Below are 24157 nucleotides of genomic sequence, written 5' to 3' on the forward strand. Positions count from 1 at the left end.
TATGATGATGAAAGATGAGATTAGTTGCTCTCTAAAAGTCCATCAGTAAGAAATAATTTAATAAATTATAGTATAATGTGCATCCAGATTCCAGAACCCATACTGTGTGGAACAAAACAGTTCAGTTAGTTCCAGTTCAAGAAAATAATTATTAAACCACCCCATGTTTGGAGGATAGTCATGCTTCTTGAAAAGCTAGAGAAGGGCAACCAAAATAAATGGTGAGAATTCAGGCTTCTGAATAAGCATAAATTGGACAAAGACCACAGATATAACATACAACTGAAGAATAGAAAATCAGTGTAGAAATAAGATGAAAGTTATCTAAACTAACACTAGAACAATCTAAAGTTAGGTTTAGAACAATCTATAGCAGGCTGAGCTGTAAGTAGGTCCAAGGGCAGATTGGCTAAATTGATGGATAGCTAAATAATGGATAAGTTTCCATGCTGACATCATGGAATGACCACATCGTGCTGAGTTCTCTGTGCCTGAGAGAGTATGCTAGTTGGCTAAACCATTGTGACATTTCTTACATTCTCCTGACTGATTGAATATTTAAGTTTTCATCTATTTTGATAGTGGAAGAATAATCTAAAATAGACCTTACTGGTATCTGGAATTTGAGATGCAGAAGGACAGTATAGGAATGAGATTTTTCTGGTCTACTCACTGCCTTGACTAAGTAAACAATTAACTTGAGTTTTTCCAAGTAGCATTAGGAGAATTAGTTGTATAATGCTTTTAAAATAGCTTGAACTTTTTAAAAGGAGGTGCGATTATAAATATAATAAGGTTCATAATAGAGTAACTTGGAGAGATGCTTGATCAATGATCTGTTCTTAGGTTTTCTTTCACAAAATATACTTACCTATAATTAAAACCTTAAATAAATATACAAGTAATGGCATTACATACTACTGTATATTATAATTTTAATTTTAATACTGTTTTTTGTGTAATTAAAAAAAATTATTGAACATCATCATAATTTAAAACATGTATACCTAGATTTTCCCCACATTCTGATATGTTATTTAATGTTTTGGTGAATTATAGTATTAGTTTTTTTAAAAAATAGTAAATTAAAAGGTACATAATTTATTTATTTTATTTTTTTGATTTTATTTTTTTTTATTTTAGCAATATCCATTAGGAAGAGGGGTACATAATTTAGAGTCTATAACATTCCAGAAATTATTGGCACTAGAAATATAAAATGACTATATTTCCCCTCATTACTAAAATACATTTTAAGTTTATTTAACCTTATTCTGTTGCAATAAATATTGGACTTTTATGTTACCGCTTTTAATAAGGGTTGTAGGGAAGCATTGCCCTATTAGTTTTTTTCCACATCTGCAGTTTGAGACATTGCACAATTTATTTTATGTTTGACAGTTGTCAGTAGGTCATTCACATTATTCAGAAAAGCAGATACACACACACAAAAAACCATGGAAACTTTAGGTATTTGCTGCCACCTATTCAAAGGGGTTTTCAAACTAATGCCTGACAATATTAAACCTTAAAAATTAAATAATTTTTAATTTCAGGGAAGAAAACTTTTTAGTTAATTGTTTATATAATTCTGTGAAATGGGGGTGTAATTCCTATTTTAGAGATGATGAAACTGAAACTGAGACATTTTGAATATTATGAAAATTCAGAATAAAACCATGTCTCTCATAGTAAAGTTGGGCTTGACTTCAAAGCACATGGTTTTCTCCATTATACACTTTTTTGTATAATAATCAGAGAACTAACATCAGAGAAGAGCTTTAATCCTCTCTACTGAGTTGAGACATCTTTTCTTTAAACAGTTAAATTTTGAATTACACTCTCTATTTAATCTTGCCCTTAAATATTTTGTTTTCTTTTGGCGTCTGAAGCCAAAATGTAATGCTTGGTTAAGATTTTCATTCATTTTTTTTTTTTAAATCTGTTCTCTTGGAGAAAGAAGAAAAAATCTTAGAGACATGATTCATGATCTCTTTGAAAAAGTTCTTCAAGTTGTCTTGATCAACAAATAAAATGCTGATAAATGCTCAAAAATAATTTTGTTTTTTGTGAATCTTGGAACTTACAGTACTTCCTAAGAGCCTATAAACTCTCAGGCCAGAGGCTATACATTTTTCATTATGAAAATAAATACAAGAAATTTCCACCAATTTTTGAAACATTTTAATGTTTAATGTACAAACAGTTCCCATATTTGAATATTTTGAATTACCTTTTCTCCCCCACAAAGGAAGTTATTTGGCTTCTTTTAAAATATATATGTACACATCTTGAAATGACCCACTACAAACAGGTTCCTGTGAATATTTTGTGTGATTTATTCGCTGCTGAGAAAAGCCTAGAACTATTTTATTTGTAACTTGACCTGTTGTTGGTGGGTGGATACACTTGGCTTAACTGTAGTCTTGCACAGAATGTCTGTTAGTTGGTTGGGAAGATATTAAGTGAAACCTGAAATAAATAACTAAGTTTATTTATTTCACTTATAATTTTACTAAGTTTAAAGAGGATATAATCCACTCCCTCTGCTTAACATAAATCTTTAATAAACTAGAGACTGTGACCACTCTAATTTTTTATTTTCCATTTGTTGTCTTAATTGGTTAATACAAATGGTCAAAGTCTGAAGTTCATTCTTTATGGCTTTCTGGTTCAGTCAATAAAGGAAAGTGTGTTTTATGTAGCCAAAATATTGGCCTTTTTATTTTAGTTTTTTTAGGTCCTTTGGCACCCACCCCTGGTGGAGTCCATTTGGTGTCAACACCTCCAAGATTGGGTTCTAATATCCTACTTTCTTGTATTATATTACAGGAGTTCAAAATTCAGATTACACACATACACATAAATCCATTTACTTTATGAAAGTATAACATGCATACAGGAAATTGCACATATCATTGGACAGCCTGCTAAATGTTCCTAAGCTAAACATGTTATTTAATCAGCACTGCATCAAGACACAGGTTTACCAGCAACTCAAGAGCAGCCTCTTCCAGTGTTAGCTATCCCCCAATGGTAACTATTTACTTGACTTCTAACAGCATAGATTATTTTTACTTATTTGCACTTTATATCATTATATTCCCTTTTGTGTCTGGCATCTTGTGCTCGATATGTAGAATCATCCATACATTTGTGTCATGTATATTTGTAAAAGTCACAAAATTAGGAAAGACTCATGGATGCTATAGAAATATCTGGGAGGTTAAGGAAGTTGAAAATTAGTTTATAAAAGGAAAGATTAATTGTTTTTTTGCATCTAAAGGTCACTTGCACATTTACAGTGTCAAGCCACTAAATACCTTTTGTGGGTTTTTTCCTACAATGATATCTTTTTCTGCAGTTCTGGTAATTTGACAATATTGCTTCACCCAAAAGTCAAAGACATTTGGAATTCTGTAAGTTATAGTCTTTCTTGCCCTTCCTTTTACCAGAAGGAGGGTGGAGGCAAAGAACTAAATATCTTTTTGACCTGAAGTTTTCAGTCAGAAGATTTAGGTGTTAAGAGATTCTAATCCTTTCAGTAATGCTTCTTAATGTCTTCCCTGAGATTACTAGTGACCCACTTTTTAACAAGGCCCTTCTCAGTTTTTGTTTTCGTTTTTAATTTTACATTGAGGGGTTTATAATGCCACAAACTACTAGCTTTCTGGCTTTTCAACATACATCTGGGTACCATTAGCCTTTTTTTATGTTTGTATACCTTTTTTAAAGATCTGAGAGTTTGCCATGAGGAATGCAGATTGCTCATACTTGTCTGAAGATCTATCTTTTTTTTCTAGAGGCTTTTCCTCTCTGTTTATAATGGTTGTTTAGTAGGTCTAGAATTGTAGGTGGAGGATTCCATGCATAATGATGAAGACTAAGGAATCAAATTCCATAGGTAATGGCCCACCAAAGATTTATTTGCTTCAAGGCAGCTACAATTTATTTATGTTCTTACACATGTGGACTTTATTTTACTATATTTAAAAAGATTATACTCTTTGTGTGGCCTTAACTTATTGATATATAATTTGTATTTCACTTGCTTTTGCCCCTGCACATTGTTTTTCTATCATAAAAGTAATTGCTAACATACAGTGTTTGTGTTTTAGGCATTAAATTTTATTTATAGTTCTGTCTTTTGTGTTTGACAAATAAATAAGAACATTTGAGGGAGAATATCATAACCACTGATTTAATTTATGAATTGATTTAGAGTTAAGTGCCTTGTAAATGAAACTGAGTTAAATCCATGATTTGGTTTATGATCTTTCTCTTTATTTGAGGCCTTCTTGATAGTGCTATGTTTTAAAGAAAGATAGTGGTATATTTAATGTAGATAACAATGAATTATTTTGAAGATTGCTTATAACATTTACGATGAAAAATAAAAGCATTTTGAACAAAACAGGCATTTTTTTTTTAGTATTTGCATACTTAATAGATATTGTCAAGATTCGGATTCCTTATTTTCCTAAGTCTTGGTTCTTTATAATTAAAACATGTACATATATACGGTATATATCTGGAATGCTACTCTTTTTTGGGTGAGCCAATAAATTGAGGCCCATCCACCTCCAAGACAGTTTTTCAAACCTCATGCTATCTCAGGTTTTACTTATCTGTTTATGTTTTTACATTTAGATATTTTACTTGTCTGAAATTTATTTTTGTATGCCATGTGTGGTAGGAGGTCTCGCTTTGTTTTTCCCCCAGATTTTATATACACAACGTGTGCACAGTAACACATTTATCACCATTTGTCAAAGTTTCTATTTTTCTGAACTGAAATGCTTCTTTTATCAAGTACAACATTTCTGTAGATTTTTGGATCTCTTTCATTTTTGTCTCTTTAATTATACTCTTTTAGTAGCCGAGGCATTGTTTGTCTAGCTCTGACACTTGTTCTGTGAACTTGGACAACATATTTGACATTTCTGTTCCTCAGTATGCTAATTTGTAAAATGGGGATAATAGAGTCTCTATCATAGCATTATTATGGGAAGGAAATGTGTTTGTGTGTGTGTGCGTGCACATCTGTGTATGTAACTTAAAAATACTTTCCTGTAGTGAGCAAGATGTTGGATCTTTAATTGAAGATTTGGGGGCCTAGTCATTGCCCTTGTTTTACACAAACACAGTCAAGGGACAATGCAATTATGTGAAAAAGTTTGAGCACTTAATGCATGCAAGACTTTGTTCTATGTTCAGTATTGCAGCCAATAACATGTAGCTCTCCATGTACTCCCTACCACCAGTGATTGCTCCTTAGACTACACTTAGAAACCACACTTGGAAGGCACAAATTCTTTCAGTCATTCTTAAATTCTAGCAGATGCTATCTAGGCTGATACAACTCTGTCATCTTTATAATTAGAGAAAAGGATTCATGTATGTAGAGTGTTATTGTGCCAGTGATTTGATTTGGACATAACAGGCTATTGGACAGAAGCTATTCTGGTATTTTCAAGACCTGTCTCTTGTTTCTGTGATTTAATTCTTCAATGTCTTGGTAAGGACCCATGCACACATACGCACACACATGTACACATTTATGTACCTGTGTATGTCTTTTAAGACTAGCCTGGAACCAGTTTCTCAGCCTCTGAATACTTTTACCATGATAATGAGGACCCAGTAGAGGACAGGGTTGAATGCAGTGTTGTTATATTGGCTGATGCCAGCACAGCATCCACAAACACAGAATGAAAGTAAATTCATTGTTCCATAGATGCTGATGGTTTATTGATAATTAGATGAAGGAAATATTGCAATTAGCTTAGAATCTTTCTATCCTAATAACTTTTTTTTTGTTTTTGAGTAATTACTATGTACCAGGCACTAGTCTAAGTAGATTACATCTATTAAATAATTAAATTCTAAAAAAAAGTATATCCATTTTTTTATACTAGGGCACCAAAACATGATTAGGCTAACCAAGGTGTCCAAAGTTACCTTGCTAAGTGATGGAGCTGGGACTCATATGCAAGTGGCCTGATGTCATAGATTTGAAATGTATTTGAATTCAGGTTAAAAAAAGTAAAGCATATTGACATCGATTTCTATTTTGTCTGAGTATGAGGATCACTCTTTTTTTAAAAACTTTTTTATTGTGAAGTGTGATACATACAGAGGAGTATGTACAGTTTAAAAAATAATTAAAATATCTGAAATACATTAGTATAGCTATCAGCCACGTTAAGAAAATAGAATATTGCCACTATCTTGGAACTCCCTAGAGTACTGTTCCAATTCCCCTCTTTCCTCCAAGAGATAACTACTGTCCTTACTATCCTGATTTTTCTACCATTTATTCTTTGCATTGCTTTGTTTTATAGCGTTATCATCTATGTATATATTATTTAAACATATATAGAGAGATGTGTCTTTATATATGTATATATTAATACATCATGCATAAATACATAAATGTATAATGCATGTGTGTATATTTTATCATGTATTTTTTCTGTGATTTTTTTTCTGCTCAGCATTATGTCTGTAAGATTCATTCAGTTGAGTCGTGTAGCTATAATTTGATCATTTTCACTGCTACAGAGCATCACATGCTATGAATTTGGTACCATTTACTTATTTGGTTTATTGTTGATGCACTTGTGTGTGTGATTTCAGGTGTTTGCTGCTATCAACATTCCTGTACATGCTACCTGGGTATAAATGCCAGAGAAACTCTAGGGTTGTGTTTCCCAAATTTTAGAGTGTTATGAGAATCATCAGAAAGCTTGCTAAAACATGGATTCCTGGCCCTATTCCCTGAGCTTATGATTCAGTAAGTCTGCAGTAGAGCCTGAGAATTTGCATGTCTAGCAAGCTCCCTGGTAATGGAATACTGATCTGCTTTGGGGTGTGTACCAAGGAGTAGAATATGCAAGCTGTGCATATGTTCTTTACTAGGTAATGCAAGATTGTGTTTTCCAAACTGGTCCACCAGCACTATGTATACATTTTTCCCCCATACTTTTAGGATACTTATCAAACTTTAAAAAAATTTTAACGATCTGGTGGACCCCATAATTGGTATCTCCTTTTGGCTTAAATTTGAATTCTCCTGGTTACTAATGTTTCACTCTGTGTTTTGGCCTTTTCTTTTTCCTCAAAGTATTTGCATGAACACGAGCCTATTGGATGAACTTTGTAAATTGTCTGTAGCTTGGCCTTGCTGTTGCCCATTCCCTTCACCTAACATTTGTAGTCATGGTTTGAATGAAGGTGTGTTTCCAAGGCCTCAGAACCTTGTTGAAAGCTAACTCATGTGATTAAATCTAAACTTTACTGAGTGCTCATTATGTGCCAGGCCAAGCACTTTACCTGTATTTTCATGTAATCCTCACATCAATCCCCTGCGACAAATAGTCGTTATTATCATTATCCATTTTACAAGTGTCTGAGGGAGCCTGGCTTAAACCACTTACCTGAGGGACACTGCTAGGAGGTGGCAGAGCAGGCCTTGGACAGTGTTTCACTTCCCTGGTAGCAGCTCTAACAGTCACCATTTTCTTGGAAGTCTGTAAAATAATGGACCCAGTGGGAGCAAGATAAGTCTATTCTAGACTTAGAAGAGTTGTCGCCTGAAGGAGGATTTGGACTTTAGAATGAGGATTTGAAGGATCTCAGTTTCAGGGAGCACACTTTGGCCTTAAGAATGGGAAAATCTGACAGATTGAGCCAGACGTAGGATAGGCTACCAAGGAAGCAGGTGATTGCAGTCACTGGCCATGTAGCTCTTTGGTGGTGACTTCAAGGTGCAAGTATCTGATGAATGGTTGATGGTTCTTTCTGTGAATTGCTCTGTTTCTCCTTACCTCGTGCAAGCTTAGGCGAGACCTGTACTCACCCAGTCATCCAGAAAGTACATGTGGCTCTCAGGCCCTCCTGAGAGCCATCCTGGTTAGTGGGCTTGTGGCCCTGCTGGTGGTATAACAGTTGTTATTTGCACTGACTTCTTTTTGATCTTTTAGCCTTGGCCTTTAGATGTTAAGTAAGATTGAGACATTGTAGATAATTTTATTGTTTTTGAAGAGACCTGAACAATAATGCTTCTTCTCCAGCTAAGTTCTGGACAAACAAGACAAAAAGAGTCAGCAGATAGAGAACCAGAATTACAACCTTTATTACTGATAAAGATAAGCTCGGGGAATGTGGCCTGAGTGTTTCAGATCCCAGAAGTAGTTACCCCTGGCCTCTCTTCTTCCACAGTGTGGGTGAAAGGCCTCCTCCCACCTGGGGATCCTGCCTTAGAAGCCCAGTAATCTAAGTGTGGCAGTATTTGCACTGCAGAGGTAGGCTGGCTCCTGACCAAGCAAAGGTGATTTTTCAGCCCAGTTGTTTCATCCAGATTCTGCAGAGAGGTAGACAGAGGTCAAAAGTAGTATTGCCAATGTAGCTGCCACCACATGGACGTAGGGAGAAAGGGTTCCACTCCTTTAATGGGAGGTGGGCATCTGTTATAGAGTAGTCTTGCTCTCAACTTCATGAAGTCTTAAAAGATCTATAGCTTTACTTTTTAAAGAGTCCCTAAACCTAGTGGGACTTGCAAGATGATCACAGCAATAGTCCTAACAGCTTGCAGAGTTAGAAAGCAAACCAGTCCTTACTCCTGGAAGAGTTATCTCAGGCAAAATTGTTTCCCAGAGCCTGCCGTAGTGTTCCGAAGACCACGGTAGACAGCCCATCACATCTGCGGGAAGGACTCATGGTGGGTGGAGAACATGTTCTTCATTTAGCCTTTTCTGGCTACTAGTCAGTCTAAGCCTTTTCTCTATAATCCACGACCTTTGAACCAAACAGACTTCAAAGGGAGAATTGGAGACTTAAAGGTACTGTGTATGCTAGATGAGAAAGAAAGGCACCTCAAAAACAACTGGGCCCATCAGATGTGTCTGAATTTTGTCCAAAGGGAGCAGTATCTCAAATGCCAGCTTTTGAAAGAAAACCCTGTATGCATGAGTCCATCGCCTCCTCCCCAGATGGTAAATAGGACGTGCTGAACACCCTCCCACTGGGAGCTTCTCCCAGTTGAGTTTAGGTTTGCAGCCAGCACATTCAAACCTCCTTTCCCTTTGAGCCTTTCCCTCTGAGGCCCTTGCATGTAATAGCCCAGTGCTGTCACCAAGGTGGGCTTGGGCTTGGGCTGGTGCGTGACTGGTGAAACACTGTCCTGGGAGCAGGTGTTTGCAGTCCTGTGCCACAATGGCCACTTGCTGTGGAGTTGCTTTGGTCAGAGGGGGCCATCATCTGCAAGGGAAGATTTCTCCTGTGTTTGTAAAGACCATCCACGGCACTTGGTGGGGGCTAACCCTTGAGCCTGTGGTCAAGCCGTCAGGATCCAAGATGTGCCCTCCTGGCCCCACAATGCAGAGTAGAATTTGAGGTGGCCAATCCTTTGCTGCTCTCAGGGGCCTGTCACTAATAAAGTGAGATCCTTGCTTGGGCTCTTGAACCCAGTGTCATTTAAAAATAACAAATATTATTCTCACTAGTTTGTAGGCAGAAGATGTTTAAATAATCCTTTTTTTTTTTTTTTTTTTTTTTTTTTGTAACTCTGGTTTTTCAGGCTGGGGTCCATGGGCACCTCCAGAAGGCCTAAGACACCTCAGACCCTTGCCAAGGCCATGCTGCAGCAGCCCTTGCCCAGAGTGTTCACCATTTGGCTAAGGTCACTGTGCATCCTGCCTCTGTCCTGAGACCCTAGGTCTGTGGCCTTTCCTGAGGTCCCCTATTTTTGCTTTAAGCCCTATCTCTTTAAACAACCACTTTCTTAGTGATTAAACCACCCTAAGTTGTGGTCATGCGTCAAGACCAAAATACCCTGTGGTTTGGGAATTAAAGCCTCTTGATGTTAAAAGCCACCTGCCCAACTATAAAAGCCAGCCACCACTCTGCACAATCAAGGCTGAAAACCACCAAGTTAAGAAACATGCAGGGCCTGAGTAAAACACCCTTTTCCCTCTGCCAGAAGCCCCAGTCCCTCCGTGAATATTTTGTTCGCTAATATTGGACTCCTTTTTTTTATTTCTCAAGGTCCCCAGATAGTCACGAAGTGCTGAGCTCTTTGAAGGAGCCTAATAAATAGGACGTCTTCTCCTAGCCTGAGTTCTGAACCAAGAGAGGTGTAAGCCAGAAGAGTCAGCAGAGAGGAAAGGAAAATATCACTGTAGTTCTGATGAGCAGTAGGCTAGAGGGTGTGGCTTCTCTGTGTGGGCATGTCCCCATCGCTAAAACTGAATCCCAGAACCTCCGGATTCCACAGACATGCTCCCTCCCCCATCCAACATGCTGCAGCGGATCTGTGAACTCCCAGCATGGAAAATGAGATCACCACACTTGTTTTCTGTGGGCCTGTGACTCCCAGGTGGGAGGAGTAGGGCACAGGGCTGGGCACCAGCTGTCCAGATTGTTCTTTCAGATGCAGCCTTCAGGTGAGTTCATTCCATCCCTCTCTCCTCTCACACAACAGCTCCCAACTTTTTTCGTCTCAGGATCCTTTTGCACTCATAGAAATTATTAAGTACTCCAGTGAGCTTTCCGAATGTGGGTAACGTCTATCAGTGCTTACCATAGAGAACTTCAACTGAGAAAATTATATAATATTTATTAATTCATTTAAGAATATTAAACCCATTACATGTGTAACATAAATACCAATTATTATGAAAAAATTACTATATCTTCTAAAACAGGAAAACAGAATGACTGGGAAGAGTAGCATTGTACTTTTACATTATTACAGTCTCTTTAATGTCTGGCGTAATAAGAAGACAGCTGCTTTTTTGTATCTGCTTCTGCATTTTCTCTGTTAAAGTACCACATATCACATTGCCTCTGGAAAACTCCACTTTACACGCGTGGGAGAATGAGAGTGGAAAGGGCAAATAATGTTATGATATTATGAAATAGTTTTGCTTTTGCAGATCTCCTGAAAGGATCTTGGGGACCCCTAGGGAGCCACTCCCTGGACCATACTTTGAGAACTGCCATTCAGGAGTGTGACTGATTGGTGTAGTGGAAAGCATGGGGAATATTGGGGTTAGCAGAGTTACGTAGCGGAATGATCCAAATGCCAGATGTAAGTCATTCACAATATCCATGGGTGGAAAATGCTAGCCCTTATAGCCCCTGAGTTGAAGCCAGAACTGATGCTATTAGCTGTGCAACCTCTCAATTGGCATGCAGGGCTTGGGGATGTACTTCTTATTGCTTGATCTATTAGGACGCCATTGCATGGGGTGCTGCTTCCAGAACAAGTTCACAAATGGCTTTGAACTCTGACTTTATTGGCAGTGCCCCCTTTTCGCTCTTGCATATTTCTTGGAAACTGTGCCGTGAAGGTTATTTTCTTCTCACAAAACTAATGTTATAATTGGATTGTGTTTATCTTATCAGGACCCAGAATTAGCTAAATCATCACCAGGTCCAGCTGTTCAACTGAAATCGGAGTTTTGGGGACTGTAAATATCTCTAACCATTTTTAAAAAGTGAAGCTGTGCTCCAGGTTTTATGAAACAGGCCTAATTGTACATGGACACAAGGGATTCCTGAGTATAGAAAATGTATACGGAGTTCATTACAGACTGTAATTACTCCCTCATAAATATCACCACTAAAAATTAGTACACTGGCTATGATAGGTGTTTACTGATAATTTTCCACGTGTATTTTTAGAAAATTTTAAGGGTGGGGTTGGCGCTTTGATTTGGATGATTTTTAAAAACAAGATGTTGAAGAAAGTTTGACCAGATGTCTTTTTCTCTCCATTTTTTTCCATAGAGAAAAGAAACATTGAAATTATTTTATTAGCATGTATCATATCAGATATAATATGTGAGAATCATATTTTTAGGAGAAAATCCATTATGGGAGCAGGCAGATTTTTCACTTGGTCTCAATGCATATAGCACAATTTTCAGCCCTTAGCCAGTTAGGTATTATGTGTCATTGTATACAGATGCTTCCTAATGGCTTTTTTAGTGGTTGTGTTAAGGGTGATCCCAGAAGCCATTTGGTGCTGGTTTGAATACCATCCCTAAGTTGATGAGCTAAATGACTTAGGGAAGTATCCTTAAAGTTTATTCCTTGCCTGCAAAATGACATTCCTAGCAGTACCTACCTAGCGTTGTTGTGAAGACTTACTTAAGATACAATGCATGGAAAGCATTGTAGCACACTTCTTGGCGCATGGTAAGCACTCAATAAATACTGGCAGTCACTGATAATTGAGTGTATTTTGTTGAACTAATTCCCATGTTGATTCTAAACACAGTCTAATGCCAAGTGCTATATTATTTGATGACATTTTGAGTATTATATATAAGCATGTTGCAGTCTCTGGTGAGTGTAATGAGTTGATGGGGCAGAGTCAATCACAGCCAGGACTGACCATCTCTCCTGGAATTGCTTTAGGCACTTCTGAACTTTTCATGTCAGTTTAATTGGATAGCTGCCTGAGCCACTATGTAATGGTAATGTTATACTTCTATACACCACCTAAATCTGTAGGTGTGTTGTTGCTACCTACGACATTGGACATCCAGTACACTTCATGGTAAGCTCCTGTCTATCTTTTGAGACTCCACCAAGGAATCCTGGATGTCTAGAAAGCCTTTCTTACTTGGGCGGAGAGGAGATACAGGATTGTGCAGAGAACCACGTGGACATCACTTGATGTATGTTTGTATATTGTCCTAAACTTTGATAGGTTTTACTCCTGGGAAGGTTACATCCTAAACCACATTTTGTGTGTTGGACCCAGGTTTTTGTTCATCAAAACGTTGTGTTGTGATGTTGTCTTCTAGCAAAGAGTTCAATATCAGCATCATTGTCAGGTTTCTGTGCCAGCATTGCTATCATTTAACTGTTCTTTTTGTCTTTACTTAACTAAAAGAAATGGCAATCAGAAAAGTAAAAGTACTGGTACTGGAGATATTCAAAGACACATCCTTATACCATAATTGAAGCAAAGATGGAAATCACTAGGTGGTCAAAGTGGGTGAATATATAGCCTTGGTTGGGTGCTCTTTGCACCTAAGCTGTTCTAGAGCACATTGTGAAGGCAAGAAAGAGGTAAGGAACCAGTACAAAAGCAGTCAGTTCCCCCATGAATGGTACATGACAAAAGAAAAATTTCGATCATCCGAGGCTAACCTTCTGCACATTTTAACCATGTTTCCAGGGATATGAAATTCAGAGTGCCATCAGTGGCATTACTGGCACAGAGAAAATCTTGAAAGAGTGGCAGTAGCTGTTGGATAATCTTCTTAACAGCATCCAACATCATGGATAGAATCCTTTGAGATGTAGAGAATCTGGCAAACGTAATTGTATGGTGATAAATTGGATTAAAAAATAAAAAATTAGTCATGCTGAATTGGTCTTGGACAGTTTCATTATTCTATTACCATGTACCCAACTAACCACTTTAGCAGTGTCTTCATTAACTATTTCTATTTGCTTATATCATTTGGCAGACAACTGCTTAGTAAAAGTATTAACATAGTTACCGCCCTTCCCCACAACCACTCCCCCCACAACCCACAAATGACATATTATGAAAGGAATTCCACTTGCGTTTCTTTTGTCCATGTTTGTGAATGTATTTTTATTTTTTGCAAACTTGGTGTCTTTGTGGTATTCCTGCTTCACAAAATTCTTTTAAAATATTTCTCAGGCACTCCAGAGAAAAGAGATAAATGTCTTCAGAACAAAAACAATAACAGCAGAGGAATACTACCTAACTCTTGTCTTGTGGTGAATGAAGTACTATTTTTAAGCCCTTTATATTCTTCACAACAATCCTGTGTGGCCCATACTTTTAGCTATTATTATTATTATTATTATTACTACAGAGGAAGAAGATGAGGCACAGATGAGGTTATGTAGCTTGTCAAGATCACACAGGTAGTAGGGGGTGGAGGTGGGGTTTAAGCATAAGCAGGTTTGCTGCAGAGCCTTCTGTCTCAACTGCAAATGCACACTGTTGCCTTTATTTCCACACCGAATAATCTGAGCGAACATTTTAAAGTAAAAGAATGTTTCAGCTTTGTTGACTGCATTTGATAATCTATGAGCAATAATCTAATTGTTACTAGATTGTGACCATGCACTGTCTGATAGGGAAAAAGGAAGAGATTGATGCTTTGGGGAAAAACATCTAATTGATTAAATTTAAGTGTGTATGATAACCAACATAAGTCTGGGTTTCAGTAGGCAGTCTTCAGAGCCAGAAAGAAAAGATTGATTCCCTTCAGTCTGGGCTGCTTTCAGATACGACATTTTTAGCCAGTGATCATAAATGATCTCGATTAGGAAGAAGGTGGACAGCCAAGGAGGTTGGAAGAGTCAGTCCACTGTGGCTCCACATGGAATATTTAAGAGCTTAGATTTAGGAGTGACTGGGAGGAAATTGGAAAGCAGATCCAGTGACCAAGGATGACTATAAAAATGAATAATGGGAATGGGAACCTAAAAGAGTAGTGGACTCAGGGCTTTAAAGCTCACAGTATTGAGACTGTGGAAAAATTTGAACAAGAGCAAAAAGCGATGGCCCTGTGAGTTCAGAACCGGAACAGAGAGGCTAATACTCACAGGCAGGCAGAACTCCTCAACTCCTATTACACTTCTGTCCTTTCTAGACAAGGAGGTCGATCTTCAGCCGGGAAGAGTAGAACAAATACTTGTAAGAGGAAATTGAAACTCAAGATAGGTGAGCTGATTGTTCGAGAGCACAGAGCGGCGCTAAATGAGTTCAGATCCTCTGACCAGCGTGAGTTTCACCCTGGTGGGTTGAGAGGACTTGGTGACTGCTTGTCATCCTTGAGGAATTGTGGAGAAGAGGAAAATTGCTGAAGGATTGGGGATGGGGTAGTGTCCCTATTAAAAGCAAAACAAAAAGCAAAATCAAGAAGGCGTAGTTTTCAAACAAAAGAGTAGAGTGCATGGGATTGTTAAGAACAGAAAATGTTTCTAAGATGTTAGACTTGATGACTAGGAGCAAAAGAAAGGTAGCCATGCTGTGTCTGGAGTTCAGGAAGGTTTGGGGAGGTTTTGTGCTGGAGATGCGACCGCCAAATGCAGCACAGGCACTTGGGAAATATACAGATTGATCTATCACATCTCCTGAGATTTTGTTTTAATGAGTCTTGGATTGGGACCCGGGAATCTGTCTTTTAAACAAATCTCCTGTATTGCTTGCTCTGCCAAGTTTGGGAATTACTAGGCCGTATGACAGATATGCTATGAGTTGGATTCATGTTGTCCTAATAGTATTAATACCACTATGACTAATAGCTAATGCATTAAATGACCATGTGCCAGACACTATTCTAAGTGCTTTACTCATTAACTCATTTAATCCTCACATACGTCCGGTGAGTAGGTGCTATCTTTATTACTTTTACCATGCAGATGTGGGAACTGTTTCTTCTCCGAGGTTGCACAGATAGTAGTGATGGGGCTGGGATTCAAAGTTCTGACTTTGAGATAGTAGTGACTGGGCAGGCTGGCTCCAGTGCTCCACCGACTGCCCTTCTCAAGATGTCTGCTCATGGTGCATGCTGGTGGGAAGGGCCATGTCTAGGCATGTGACAAGCCCTGTCTTTAGCATCTGAGTTGCATCTTTATGGAGACGTTGAGGTATCTCATTAGACTTTCTTGATCCATAAAGCTGGGAGGAATGACTAAAGCCAGCTGGAATTATTAATTTATTGAGATCCAAGTTTGCAGGGTTAAATGTAAATTGCTGTCCCTAAAGGCCCCAAATCAGCATCAGAGATGCTAGAGGAGGAAGCCATCGCTTACCAGCTGCCTGGTAAAAAAAAGACCAGGGTGGTTTTGGTGGACCGCAGGCTCAACATAAATCAACAGGGGCTTTGTTTGGCTGTACCTTTTGCCTGGGATGCCCCTTTCCACTTCCTCTTGTTTCTTTCTCTTGGCAAATTTTTAATCATCTTTAAAGACAGAGCCTAAATGCCACTTCAGCTATGGAGTCTTCTTTAACTTCCACGGGCAGATTCATCATCCCATGCTTTCTGCTCCTTTAGCACTTTGTTCCTGATGTTATAATTTTGCGATATTTTCCTTGGTTTGTGTCACCCATGTTCACGGTCACTCAGCTGGAAACATGGGTGAGGAAATAATTCCCTTCCTTCTTCCCACTGTGAGTCCTTGCCTCACTAAGTCCTGCCAGTTTTAACTATCTGTATGTGGATAAAGTCGTCCTTTTCTTCGTTCTTTGTAGCCCCTTCCCTGATTCAAGTCTGTGTCCTAGCTTGTCTCCCATCTGTCACTTGTCATCCCCCCTCCAGACATATTTTCTGCAAAACAGTCAGAGAATTCTCTATCAGATCCAATCTCCTGTGCTTAAAATCTGTCCCTGGCTCCCTCAGCCTAGAGGATAACCCCGGGCCCTCAACTGTCTAGGATCTAACCCTGTCTAACCCTCCAGCCTCAACTTTTTGACTTCCTGCCTTGCTGCTTGGACTCCAGCGGCACTGAACTCATTGTAATTCCCCAGGCACTGTGCTGTTTCTTGCCGCCTTGTTTCAGCTGGAGCAGTGACCGCCTGGGATGGCTTTTCTGCCACCCTCCAGCGCCTTGCTCCTGCAGGTCTCTGCTTGCAAGGCCCCTAGACCGCCTACCCTGGGCTCTCCTCCTCTCCTCTGCACATCTCTGCCTCCTACATTTAAGCCTTGAACTCCGGAAGGGCAGGGGCTATATCTTGTTCTCTGTTTCCAGTTGCAAATAGACACTTATTACATATTTCTTGAAAGAATTGTATTGTAATTATTTGTCGTTCTTGGAAAAACTGCAGGGTTAGAGTCCTGCCTCTTCTTCCTGGATGTGACATCTTGAGTATTTCACTGCACCTCTGTGTGGGAACCTATTTACTCATTTGTAAAAGCCTGATAATTTTGCTCCCCATCAGGGGAATATTTTGAGAACTGAGTGAGACAGCAGTGTTGTATGAAACTTACCTACTATTCCAGGGAGCTGCAAACTACAGTCCTGCTGCCTGTTTTTGTGGGGCCAAAAAATGTTTTTCGCATTTTTAAATGCTTTTTAAAAAACTCAAAAGAAAAGTGATATCTTTCAACGCTTGAAAATTAAATGAAATTCAGATTTGGGGGTACATACAATTTTATTAGAATAAACTACACCATGTACATTTTTTTTTTTACCAATTATTTATTCTTTTACCAAGTGCTGCTTTCGCACTGCAACAGCAGATCAAGTAGTTTCGACAGAGATCCCATGGCCTACAAAACCTAAAGTATTTGCAATCTAGCCATTAGAAAGTTTGCTGATGCCTGCACTATTCAAGTATTAGGAAAATGCATATTATTTAACACCTCCTCCTTGTTCCCACAGTGAACTTGTTAAGGGGAGGGTTCCTCTTTCTCGTCTCTGAACTTCCAGCGATTTGTCCTGGGCCTGGCAGGTGATCAGTGCATGCGGGGGGTGAGCCACAGAGCCTCAGTGTTGGCTTTTGGAAAGGATGGTATTCCAACAAGAGTTTAATGGGCTATTTGAAGAAATAGTGGGCTTTTGCACTGCTGCTGGTATTAATGGGTAGGTGGTCACCCCTTCTTCATGTGTTGTTGTACAACAGGATTTCATGCCCTTAGCTCTATTGACATTTTGGACTGAGTACTTCTTTGCTGTGGATCCTGGGTCATGCATTGTATGATGGTTAGCAGCATCCCTGGCCTCTACCCACTCAAAGCCAGTAGCTTCACCCTCCCAGTGGTGACAACCAAAAATGCGTGCAGACATTTCGAGAGATGTCTCCTGGGGGCCCAAATTGCCCCCAGTGGAGAACCACTGCTGTAGAACAGTCGAGCATTAGCCATGGATTAGAATATAGAGAACTTTCAGTGCCCAAAAAGCCATTATCACCAGAGTGGTGTCAGCTTCCCTGGGTGGACCGTGCTTACTGCCTTTGTTGTTTTCTGCAATCTCAGACCTAGGACCAGTCGCAGCCTCGTAGGGTTGCTGGGGGAATTGAATGGGATATTGATTCACCAGCGCCATGCTTGGCACAGAGTAAGCCTGCACTATCTCCGTGTTGGAAATCACGTTCATTTGAGTGCCTCCTGTTTGTTTTTCGAACTTGTTAACTTTGTTATTTTGGGACTAAGAGTTGGGAGAGGAAATTAATAATAAATAAATAGGGAGAAATATATGTTAATAATTTTATGGAGACTAGCTTTAAGAAAACACCTTGTGGATGAATAATAGCATATTATTTTGTAATAATAATAATAGCATATTATTGTAGCATATCCATTTTGTCTTGAAGAAGCGTTTAGAAAAGTTTCAGCTGCTTTAGGATGAATATGAAATCATTCAAAGTAAAGCATGGTATTTAACAGTCATAGCCAGTAGTTGTTAGAGATGTGTTTTACAAATGTTGTTTCAGTAAATCTCTCAGCCCCTCTGTGCCATTAGGTGCCTTTTCATACATGAGGAAAATGAGCACAGAGAGGTTAAGAAGGGGTAGTACACTGAGGACAGGCATTCCCTTTTCTGATATAAGGAAGTGACTGAAACTCAGAGGAGAACATTCACTGTATTTCTGACAACCTCAATGTGGCCCTGAAACCCCATGCCTGTGGGTTTGGACCAGGAGCACAGTGTCGCCGGTTGCTCTACCTTAGGGCACATTCGCTGGGAAGCAAGACTCAGGTTGTAGAGTTGAAGAAAAGCTTACTGTTTCCCCTAGTCTTTCCACTTCATTGATCTCTGGGTGCTTACCTATGAAACTGCAGGCTGTCTTAACCCGAATGCCCAGGACGAAACGTGACCCCTACTTGCTAAGCGGCTTCCACTGTTTGCTTCTGGCCTGCTGCCCTGAAGAACTCTGCCTCAACCTACCTCTCTGGGCTAGCACCTGCCACGATTCACCTCTGTTAGAAGCCTGGACTGGAGGTGGAAAGGCAGACCCCTAACAAGTTTACAGGTTTACAACACATTTGTGCATTTTATATGGCAGACTGGGGAGTTCCCTGGGTTGGGGTTAGCTAAAAGCAAAAGCTTTCCCTTACTGAGTGCTGCTCTGTGCCAAGCTCGGTATAATAAGTGCCTGGGTGTTCACAGGTGCCATGTGTCCGAATATATCTCCCAGTGTCCCAGACTTGATGAAGGTTGGAAGCCTCATTTCTTACTTCTCAGTTAGTTCATAATGTTTTCTCTTGTTTGTTGTGAGCTATGCAGAGCATATAGGACATGCAAGGGATAATATAATTTGTACCCATGTGCCTATGCAGCTGTTCACATTTTGCCTTGTTTGCTTCAAAGTCTTTTTGGAAAAATGTGAATTATTACAGATAAAATTGAAGCCACCTGTACAATCTTTTCTAATGCCTTTCCTATTTTTTACTCTCCCAGGGTAGCCACCATTCTAAATTTGGTGTTTATCACTACCCTATACATTTTTATATTCTTATTATATATGTATGGGTCCATAACATTATGTTATCTTTTGTGTTTAAATTTTATATAAATGGAATCATCAATCATGCTTTCTGTTTTTTCGAAAAATTCATACTGCAATATGCTTTGCCTTCATTCTGAATTTGGGACGTCATGCAAATAGTTCTCTGAAGGTACTAAAGATAATAGTTATCCCTGGGTTGATATATGATTAAATTTCTCTCTCAATCTTGCATGGAACTTACAGAAACTTTTTGTTTTGTTTCATTTTGTTTTGCTTTTGAGAGATAGCCTTGAAGATAGGAATAGTTCCAGTTCTTCCATTTTAATATTGTTAAGTATTCTTTTTTTGAGTAAGTGACAATGTATTAGTCCATTCTCCTAATGATGGACATTTAGGCAGTTTCTAGTTTCTGCTGTTACAACTTTGCTTCAGAGAACATTCCTATGCATGTCTACTGGAACACCCATGGGGGAGTTTTGCTAGGAATATACTTAAATGTAGGATATATCGAAATTCATCTTTACTAGAATTTGTGAAATTATACCCCAAGGTGACTGTACCAGCTCACTCACGTCTGTTCTTCTATGTCCTTGACTTGATAAAATCCTTTTTTGCACATAACAGAACTAAAACTGTTTACTAATTTTATGGGTCTGAAATAGTATCTTACTATTGCTTCTAATAATTTTTGAGAAAAAATACCATGTAATATTTAATAAAGTTTAAATTTATTCTCTATTTTCTCAGATTTGAAAAGAACAGTTTATTAGGTTAGTCTGGATTTTTGTTACATCAGTATTTACAAAATTTCACATGCATAATTCAGGTAGTCCTTTCATTATGAAGCTGTAGTTTATTGCTTCATCTAGAAGACTGTTCTGAGGTTTCCCAGTTTCTGGGACTTCCTTTTCTCCTTCTTTTCAATTTCTGATTCTCCCCACCTGTGTAGAATACTCCTAATGCTGTCCCTGTGGCTACCAGAACCCCTCCCTTGGGTGGCCTCAAATCAACTCTTCCTCTTCCTATATTTGGATCCTCATTGGTGCAGGGTAGAGTTTCCTATATTAAATGTAAATGCTACAGGAGTTCTGCTGAGGGCTAATTGTCCTGTGATTGTATCAATCAGGCTGGAGGAAGTTGTGAAACTAAATTGGAGGGTTAACTGGATAGTAGTAGGAGGCATGATTTGAGTTTTAAGCACACTGAGTAATTAACTCTATATGATGATAAAGAAGATGGCAAGAGTTACTTTCTAACTTTATGTATAAAAAAGAAACATAGTTGTATTAAGCTTTACTTATATTTTTAATGTATCCCTGCCCTTCAAATAATAGTAATGCATAATTTCGATTGATTAGTTTTACTTGGCATAAAATATTATATATCCTATAGTAAGTATGTTATAATTTTATTATTTTTCATGAACAAGATATATTGAAACAAGCTTCGTAGAGAATTAGATGAGAATATAAAGATCTATATACTTGAATATATACATTTTTCTTGAAAAGTTAAGTTAGTGGTGGTGATTTGTGGAGCTCAAAGACTACTTGGCTGTGCCCCAACCCATGCCCACTTGATAGTTCTTCAGTCACAATGACCATTTTAATGGAAATGTTCAGCCCTTGGAAGAAGCTAGAATGTGTATTATTTAGATTTTACTGGACTAGACAAGTGGGATTTGTTTCTTCTACTCCAGTTATCAAAATGATTAACCCTTTGCCCTCTACATTCTAATTGTAACCATTCAGAAACAAAGGGGTTGTTTGTACAAGATAGTTGGAAAAAATGAGGCTTTATGCCAAGTGGAATGTTTCTCAGTTGAAGGAGGTAGCAATCATTGCACACATTTTTTTTTTCTTGTGTTGCAGGCGTCTGTAGAGGCTTCTGGTGAAATAGCATTATGCAAGACTGGATTTCCTGAAGATGTTTACAGTGCAGTCTTATCGAAGGATGTGCATGAAGGACAGCCTCTTCTCAGTGGTACTATCTCAAAAGATATATTTGTATATACAGTGTCTGTGCTCATGTAACAAATTAGCCATTATAAAAGTCTAAATCATCTCCACTGTATAACAAGTATGAATTTTTCACAATCACTATAATGAGACTGTAGGGACTTTATTTTAGGATTACAGAAGAACTCATGAATCTCTTATATACATAATTAGAAGTCCCCTGTTCTCTCGAAAACTTCAGATGTCTATCTTTAAAATTTACCATAGGAAACATTGGGCAACTGATTATTACTATTTTTCTGCATACATTTTATGTATTTTGAAGGATAATATTTATCAAACATCTAGTTCTAATGGTTTTAAAAAATTACAGCAAAAATTCACTTAGTATTTTGAATTAAAGAAAAAATTATTGTAATATTATCTTTGATAAAACCTATCAAACTTTGATATTTAGCTAAATCATATCTAGCAAATTTAACAGGTCTTACTGCGGGAGCATGAAATCTGTATTTCTGTTATGACATTGTTTATACCAATTACTAGATAGCTGATTTAGTTGTAGCATATGTGAATTTCAAATATAGTCTCATTTCCCATTTAAATATGGATCAAGTTCATTATAGTTATCATATGGAAACTCTTGCCAATAAGTCTAGATAAAATCTGAAATAAAACCTGAGTATCAAAAGCAAAATTGAAAGTCCCTTCCTTTAGCTCTAATTGAAAGCAAATAAAATTTTAGTTAGTATTATTTTCATGGGCTTATTTATTATTATATGAAATGTCATTGAAATGTGACTGCAAGAAGAATTGATTAGTAAGTTGTATTTAGATTCTAATTCCCCACAAATCTTGCATATCTCCAAGGCTGTTTTGGAGAGCTGCTTTTAGAAAATCTGTGTAACCTCAACTAATTAATTTACACAGAGCTCTACCACACAGCCTTAATTGAAGTGCCTCCACAGCACTGACAAACGTTAGTGGTGCAATACTTAAGAATAGCATAGCTAGAGGACTTTGAAATGTAAATGGCCTCTTAGCTGCTAAAGTTCTTGGGTGCTGGTTACATTTTATTTTAATTTCTATTTAAATTAGGATTTGCTTACACCTGTGCCATCTTTCTGAAGTTGATTTTTAATGTTTTTAAAGGCACGCTCCTGTCCCTGCCTCATTACATGGTATTTTAATGGGTGAATGTTTTTGAGTTAGTCTGTCTCAACAGTGAATTGTTATCTCATTTAATGGGTAATGGAGGTTTAATTCAAATCACAGTGTGTAGATTTTCTTTAACTTAATATGAATCTTAGAGCTCTTCTGCATGCTTTATACATGTTATTTGGATATGCAAAATATACTGATATAACTTTACAGAATAATTCAGACAGATAAAAATGTCAGTGGAATTTGTTGCATTTTTGCAACATATTTTGAGATTCATTTTTAAATGAGTAATTCCTTTTCCTCAAAGCTTATAATTTGTTGATTACAAATAAACACATGGTGTGTCACTAGAAACTATTGACTTAAGGTTAATGACTTTGGCATGTTGAAGACTTTTGAAAATGATAGCTTGTTTTCTAATTATTAGATAATGCTGGTGACAGTAGAAATTGCATATAGCTTCTTGCAGTGTCTTTAGTATAACCTAGAAACTTGGGAATTTTGCTAAAGTTGTAAGTGTGAAAGATTGAAAATATTTTTTACTTTGTGCCCTAGCCATGACTGAGAGAAGTGTTTATGATAGGCTCTGATAGAATTTCTACAGTTTTGGTATATCTACATGTTTCCAATTTTAGTTTGTAGTCTTTCTTCTAATAGTTTTCCATAAAACACACTATTAGTATTTTTTTCTTTGTCATTCTTAGACTGTGTTAAAGGACACCAGCAGCTTACAGCTTGAAGCATACTGTTTTAAAATATTGATTAAAAGGAAAAAAAAAAAACTTTTTGGGAAGAAGAAAAATTATACAGGCTTTTGTAGAGCCTTAACCTTTCTATTTACTAGCGTGTTAATCACCAGTTAATGATTCTTTTGGAGAATTGTTACTTAGAATACTTCTTGTTCCTTACCTTTTATATCTTTTTGGAGTTTTTAGTGGAATGACAATCCAACGCTGTGTCTATGAACTGAAGCCAAGCACCGTTCTATAATTATATCTGTGAATTCTGTGTACTGTAATTTAAGCCCATTCACCTTATATATATCTTATAGCTGAAAGAAATCTATTGCTAGGACAACCAGGGTGATCAATTTTGCCATGCTTTGTGGCCTTATGGTGTTTGAGGAAAAAATTAATTGTACATAAGAGGTATGTGACAGTTTTCCGAGGCATTTGCCTCATAGCATGTTGTACAGTGTTACAGCTGACTTTAGAACCTGAACTTTAGAACTTTTATGAGCCTGTTGAGATCATAACTCCTAACTCCAGATGCTTCCTTAAGTTTCCCACTGATGACATTTGGAGGAGAGGAAGACAATGGCTCACCAATATGTATAGTATGGCTTCCTGAGATACATCTGGCAAACTTGCGGTACAGAAGTTTAATATTTTGGTGTATCGGTGCTATGAATGCTGGTTATTTTTCAAACAAGTTACATAATCTTTGTGAAAGTGCCTGAGAAACATTAAGCATCAGATGGAGATATGAGGTGGTGTTGGTCACCTTATAAGAACTGTATAGAAGAAGCATGAAATGTGCTAGCTGTACTGCAGTTTAGAGAGCATTCCATCCCCCCACT

At 37.8% G+C, this 24157-nt stretch overlaps 1 protein-coding gene across 1 annotated transcript in view; it reads left to right on the top strand.

The window, feature by feature from the left end:
- The window catches only part of CDH2 (cadherin 2), a 212983-nt gene that overhangs the window by 5927 nt on the left and 182899 nt on the right, over window positions 1-24157 (top strand). Inside the window, exon 2 of the mRNA XM_012737106.2 lies at window positions 21328-21439. Coding sequence (XP_012592560.1) covers window positions 21328-21439 — 112 coding nt within the window. The remainder of the gene's footprint in view (window positions 1-21327; window positions 21440-24157) is intronic.

The sequence above is a fragment of the Microcebus murinus genome, chromosome 17 (assembly GCF_040939455.1).
Source record: "Microcebus murinus isolate Inina chromosome 17, M.murinus_Inina_mat1.0, whole genome shotgun sequence".
NCBI lineage: Eukaryota > Metazoa > Chordata > Mammalia > Primates > Cheirogaleidae > Microcebus > Microcebus murinus.